This window comes from Colossoma macropomum, unplaced genomic scaffold (assembly GCF_904425465.1).
Source record: "Colossoma macropomum unplaced genomic scaffold, Colossoma_macropomum, whole genome shotgun sequence".
In the NCBI taxonomy this organism is placed as follows: domain Eukaryota; kingdom Metazoa; phylum Chordata; class Actinopteri; order Characiformes; family Serrasalmidae; genus Colossoma; species Colossoma macropomum.
This window is the reverse complement of record NW_023494795.1, coordinates 42,938,054-42,945,012: the sequence shown is the minus strand read 5'-3', so window position 1 is coordinate 42,945,012 and position 6,959 is coordinate 42,938,054. Positions and strand designations below refer to the sequence as shown.

General features: G+C 40.9%; 1 protein-coding gene across 1 annotated transcript; it reads right to left on the bottom strand.

The window, feature by feature from the left end:
* Positions 1–4,286: 4,286 nt before the first annotated feature.
* Positions 4,287–5,315, bottom strand: LOC118816305 (trace amine-associated receptor 6-like). Its single transcript, XM_036582830.1, has one exon. The coding sequence runs from the start codon at positions 5,313–5,315 to the stop codon at positions 4,287–4,289; it is 1,029 nt and encodes a 342-aa protein (XP_036438723.1).
* Positions 5,316–6,959: the final 1,644 nt, after the last annotated feature.

Sequence of the window (6,959 nt, the reverse complement as noted above, 5' to 3'; positions counted from 1 at the left end):
TTGGGAGAAAATATCCCCAAAAAATTCTGCTGTCAACTGGGATGAGTCCCGGATCTTTACATGCCCAGCCAATGTCCCAGCCTTGATTATTTTAAAACCAAATATTTGTGAAAGAGGAATGGAGTTTCTCATGGTCTTCTACCAAAGATGGCTTTTCAATCAGAAGCTCTTGAGGTGCCGTCTGACCTATTACAAACTGAGTAAGTTTATGTATAACTGGCAGGACTTTCAGTGCCCAGTAGATACTAGCCTAGCCTTAATATCAGCTGTAAGAGTCAGTATCAGCAGAATATACTTACATTTGCAAATAATACAATAATTGTTTCAGATAAATTCAAAATCATAAATGGTTTAACACACAATAGCACTTACGATACGATAATGACGATAATGAAAGAAAACATTTCTCTGAATGATTGACTTTAAATAGCATGAAATGACTTTTATACTCTTAATGTTACTGTTAAAAATCTATTCTAAATGTTATATGTTTTAGATAAATTCAAAATCATAAACGGTTTAACACACAACAGCACTTTGTAACCATGCGATAATTTAGAATAGATTAAAACAAATCATAATGCTTTGTTTTCAGCTTTACTTCTGCCTGTGTAGATGGGTGGGCAAAGGCAGCACTGACATATGAGCAGCTTTTATTTATAGGCATACATTCTTCTAATTATGAACACTGTTCTACTAAATCACTTCCTGTTCCTAATCCCTTTTATTGTACCAAATGGTAATTAAAGGGCATTTTTCACACTTGTCCAAAACACCTGGTATTACAGGTTTGTTTGTTCCTTCCTAATTCACACAGGGATCAACTAATGAATTCAGTATGTGACTTAGCAGCACTAAAACACTAATAAACAGATTTCTGCTTGGTGCTCATGCAACAGACATTTATTTTGTGCTGGTTATTTTATTCATATATTCAAATGTTATATGTGTCATATGTACTTTAAGCACTATGAGGTGTTTTGTGGCTGAAAGAGAGACCACAAAACACACAGACACGAGAAGTGAGTTAAAAAAAATTTGGCAGGTAGCCAGCTTTGTTCCAGAAGCAACGGAATGATCTTTACAGAGAGACATAACAAAAAGAAAAAAAAAAAGGAATGCAAAAGAGTCACTCTGTTACACTGCCTCCTTAACAGGAGGTGAATAGTCTCTCCCAGAAGGGGTGGTTGAAGCGAAGAGAAGGAGCTAGGCAAACCAGAGATCGGTCTGTCCTGGCCTGCAGTTTGTTTTAGTCTCCTGGAGGCAGGGAAAGACAGAGATCGGGGCCAGGAGGAAGAAGAATACTGGCTGTTAGTTCTCTTTTCTTGGGAAGTGCTAAGCATCGCTCACCAGACCGAGCCATAAGTGGCAGCTTCATGGTGACAGCTCTGCGTGGTTGAGTGGTTGCAGCAGAAGCGATCAGTGGGAGCCAGGCATGTAGGATTCCAGGCCCCACCCCCGGGCCATGCCGTTGCCGGCTGTCCACAACAGGAGGTGATGAGGCACCTCAGTACCTCAGAGAGCTGCCTTTGGCCATGATGGCTTGACAAAACAGGCCCAACGGGTGTATCAAGGCAGACATCAGCCACGGAACCTCTACTTAGAAACAGTGCCGTCTGGAGGCAGGTCAAATCCCAGCAGACAGGCAGAAAAGAGAGGGCTTCCGCGTTGCCATTCAGCTCCCCCGCTCTATTCCGCACCTAAAACAAGAAGTCCTGCAGCATCAGAAACCACCACATGACTCGCTGGTTTGAGTCATCAGCTTTACTCAACCACTGTAACGGGGCATAATCAGTAATTAAAGTAAAGGGCCAACCGGTGAGATAATACTGAAGCTTATGGCTAGTTTACAATACCAAATGTTCCTCACCATCAAAATCCTGGGCCAGGACCACTCTGAGACCTTGTGCTGATGGATTGGTCTGGATTGTAAAGGCTTGGTCAAAGTCTGGATTCCGTAGAATGGGCTCAGTGGTGAGGTGTTGTTTTAGGAAAGTGAAAGCAGTTTCAGCCTCTGTAGTCCACTCCACTGAGTCTGGTTGGCCCTTTTTGGTGAGGTCTGAGAGGGGGCGGCCACAAAGGAGATGTTATGGACAAACTGCGTGTAATACCCAACCAAGCCCAAAAATTCCTAGGCCAGGGGCAGTTGAGGATCGCTGCCATTTTTTTCCCCCTATCGATACAGTACCCCAGGTAATGCACCTCTGTAAGTGTGAGGTTGCACTTCTTGGGCTTGACCATGAGTCCAGCCTCGCAGAGGCCTCTTAGTGCCCTCCGCAGGCATATCACATGCTCCGTCCAGGTTTCTGAGTGGCCAATGATGGCATCAAACTTGATGGCTGTGGACGTCTGATGCGGCCATAGGACCACATCCATGAAGTGCTGAAGGGTGGCTAAATGTAGGCCGAATAAGACCCAGTAAAGCCAGTGGCCAGTGGGGTGTGGAGAAGGCTGTTTTTGGACAGACTTTGAGAGAAAAGGACACCTGCCAGTGCCCCTTGGTGACGTTTAGGCTGGAGATGAAATGTGCCTTACTCAGGCGGTCGATGAGAACAACCATTTGGAACAGAGGGTGTGAGTCTAACTGCGAGACTTTAGTTAGTTCTGTTTAGTTTACGGAAGTCATTGCAAAACCTTCAGGTCCTATCAGGCTTCAGAACCATAATGATGGGGCTGGATCATGGGCTGTTAGAGGGTTCAACAATACCAGCGGCTAGTATCGAGTTAAGCTCCTCCGTGGCCGTGTGGCGTGCCTTGTGCACATGGTTGGGCCACTACCTTATCGCAACCCAGGTATACCCAAATGGTATATTGAATGACGTTGGTGTGTGCAGGTATCAGGACACAGTCCCTCGGCTGGAACTCTTTGGGTTGGGTTGAGCGGTTTTAGGCCCGATGTTGGTCTCGCTGGGCTTCAATGTGTTTCTGAACAATGGGTGATACTGCATCTGTTGTTGCATCTCCTGCACGTACTCACTGACAGAGTGAAAGGGGGTGGGTTGCTGTTCCCATTTTTCTGCTTTGTGACAACGGCTGTTGTAAAAAGAGCTATATAAATAAACTTTGACTTGACATTAAGGAGCCCCTGAGGTCCCTGAGCATATACTAATTTGAAAGGAGAAAACCCCATAGAGGCCTAGGAAAACTCTACTTTTAAAAGCTGCTGCTCCGTGCTGTACAGCGGAATCAGCGATGGTACACGTCCAATGTCAGCATGTTTTCATGAAAATGTTGATGTTATGAGAGGATTACTAGTTTAGCACTGGTAGCACTAGTGTTCCTGCCCATTGAGAGGCATAGTGTTTTTCACTGAAATGTAAGAGTTAATGTACACAAACCGGTATGCCTAGACTTTAACTATGAGCATTCAGCACCTGTGTTAACGAAAGCCTAACATTCAGTTTATTCCACTGCTGTGGCCAATGGCAAAAATTCGGATAACTGAAATCTCAACAAAATGTTGTACTTACTGCTGCGGTCAGTGTAACACTGCAACTAGCGGTGGCAGAATCTTCTATTGCTTTTCTATTAACAACAATGGAATATTGAGTTTGCCATCTGATGTCTACTGCCAACATGTAAATGCAGCACAAATGTTTGCACTGCTGTCATACATTATCTGTCTTTCTAATTTACTGTCATCATTTCTGATAATCACCTTAATGCTGATGGTATTCAGTTCTACATGTCAGCTAAGCCAGACTCAGTGATACAGTTACACATACTGGAAGACTTTGTCAAAGTCTGGTTTACCAGGAATTTTCTCATGCTAAATTCAGATACAACATAAGTTTAGCTGATGTGCTCTCAGTCTGTTTGAAACAAGACTGCAAATTTTATACCTCAATGATTTTACTGTGCAACCTAAAGAATGCAGCAGTCCATCTTATTGAGTCTACACTGGCTACACATTTTAAAACAAAACATAAAATGTGGCCTGTAATTTAAGTTCATACTGAGCTTGTATTAACTTCTTTATTTTTCACAAAACCAGGGGTTTTTAAAGTTTTGTATGTAACTGTACAAGTACTGAGTTTGTATTACTGAGGGATTCATTTAATACATTCATGTTGTAACTTACAGGTGATACTGTAAAGCAGAGTGATCCAGCTCCATAATCCTGCATGTTTTCATCCACATCCTTAGCTATTCATCAAGAGCTTAAGCTGAAACTGGTGAGACACAGCAGGAAAACACCAATATCAGCTAATAAAACAGTCATATAAATGCACAGAAAACTGTATAATATTTTATTGTTTTTGTGTATAGTGCTTCATTTCATTGTGCTACTCTGAACACAACTGTATTCTGGAAGAGTTTCTCCTAAATAGTTCACCTAATAAAATTGCTTTCAGTGCTTTTCTAAACCACTTGTAGACCAATGCATATATAATAGGATTGCAAGCTGAATTTGACATAGCAACCCAAGAAAGCAAATCAAACAGTTGTGGTGAACCACTTAAACCAAAAAAGGTCACAATGAGATTATAGATAGAAAATGGTGCCCAAAATGACAGAAAGCCTCCTGTGACAATGGCAATTGTTTTAGTTGCTTTACTATCCGTTTTATTAATAGTGGGTTGCCCTCTGGATTTATTTACATGAGAGAGGGCATTGTGGACTAATCGTGATTGCCTCCGTGCAACGAGATATATTTTCACATATATGCTGAGCATGATAATAGTAGGTATGTACAAAAAGATCACAGGAATTATTAAACTTGTCATGAATCCTATAGCCACCACACAGGCTCCCTTACATAACAGATCACTGTAAGCTTCTATGCCTGAGTCACTTAACTCTGGATATAGAATTCCATCAGCAATAGCAAGACCCCAACAGACGGCAATCATACCTAAAGTAGTAAGAGGAGTCATTTTACTGTGGTACAGCAGGGGGTGGCAGATTGCATAATATCGCTCAACAGAGATGAATACAAGATTTAACAAAGATGCAGTGCACAGTATAATGGCAAAGCTGCTGTGCATTTTGCAGAAAAAACTCCCAAAATACCAGCAAGTCTCCACAGAGCGTATCATGTTAAAAGGCATTACAACCAATCCTACAAGCAGGTCAAGTACAGCCAGAGAGAGAGTGAGGTAGTTAGTTGGGGTGTGCAGCTGCTTGAAATGAGTTATGGCTATGATCACCAGAAGATTTCCAAATAATGTAAGAAGTGCAATGACACTAATGACAAAATATATAATAACACGCATGGCCTGTGGATAGATGAACTTCTGACAGGAGTTAGGATGATGTTCATAACAAAGAGAAATGTTTCTTATGCTCCAATTTTGACCTATGCTCATGTCCATTATCCTTCTTTGCGCTTATCTGTAAAGAAGTATGCCTTTAAGAAGTATTTAAGAAGTGCTTTTTATAAAATCTGTAAATAATTAAACATTCTTGAAAAGGATTCACTTCAAATAGCATAAAAGAATAAATAATCATTCCAGAGGTATTTCCCAATTGTTCCTGAGACACGCTATAAATAGTAAAAAGCTTATCAAGTACGAATAGTATATGAATGCTGTGTAACCCTGCTATGATTAGGAATAGATTAAAAGCAAGCACAATATTACAGTAGTTTATCTTTTTTTTCATCTGTGTCTAATGACTTCGTTATCCAGCCTTACCAATGCTTGTATGGGGGGGGCAAAGCCAGCTATGATAAAAGAGCAACTTTCATTTATAGGCTGACAGACCTGCATCAGGAACGCCCTTCTGCTGAATCACTCCTATTTCCTGGTCCCTTGATAGTCTATGTGGTAGTTACCAAATACAAATCAAACTAAGTTGACATATACAGAATATAAGCTGTTAAACTGATATTATTACATAAGAACTTTCCAACTCTCATTACTGCACTCTGGAAATATAAAAAAATAGGAAAGAGGAAAGGAACTGTATATAAATGAAACATATATGCGCATTGCAACATTATTACACTAGAAACAGCAAGTCGACTTTCAGTGACAACTGCAACATTCAGTAACACCAGCCAAAATAGTTAACAGTTAACCAATTTTGATCACTCACTGTGCTTTTTTAAACAATATTAAATAAAACTTTGAAAAGGGCCCAGTTGGGGCCCCCTGGTGGCTCAGGGGCCCTAAGTGACTGTTATTCCACTTACAGCAAGAAACAGCCCTCGGTGAACCTATCAACTGAACCAAAATAAAGCTGTCTGCATGTACTGTACAGGTACCAAACTGGCACTGGTGTGGGTGCGTCTTCAGTATAATTGTGCCATATGTTTTTCAGTTGTATATTTCAGTTAAATTTACCTGATACACATAATCTTGCCTTTAAGCTCTATTTTATTTTTCTATGCAATGAAAACTTGCTGTCATGTTCCTGGAATCATTTAGTGACAATACATGCCTTGTCACATGTTTTCTCTAGTCAGCTGACAGCAGTACGCATGCAGAAGCCTTCCTGGAAAGAAGGTAAGCAGCAGACAGTAGTACGAGTGAGGAAGCGCAGCTGGAAAAGAGGAGTACAACAGAGGCTACACAGACATGGGCTGCACCACTTGCCACTTCCCTCCATTATCTTCTGTAATGTACAGTCATTCAGGAATAAACTGGATGAGTCGCAAGCAAACTTTTCTGAACATAACTGTGTTTTTCGTGCTTCAATTTGCCAAATGGCCCTCAAAAGATGCAAAGTTGAGCTCATAGAGGATACTACACAGACCAAGGATGCTATGCTTCAGCTCAATGGCTGTTTTCATAATACCAACTGGGATGTTTTTAAAATTTTTTTGTACTGATTTAGATGAATTGACTTTCAGCGCATCAAGTTGTATTACTTTTTGTGAGCGAATGATTATTCCCAGAAAGACAATTACATTGTAGCCAAACAATATACCCTGGGTCAGTATACCCCTCAAAAATCAAATGAAAAAACATAACTTTCCATCAGGGTGATGACATTCACCAACAAAGAGTTGCTCA

Coding starts and splice junctions, on each gene's coding strand:
- LOC118816305 (XM_036582830.1), bottom strand. CDS start 5,315: ATGGACATGAGCATAGGTCAAAATTGGAGCATAAGAAACATTTCTCTT.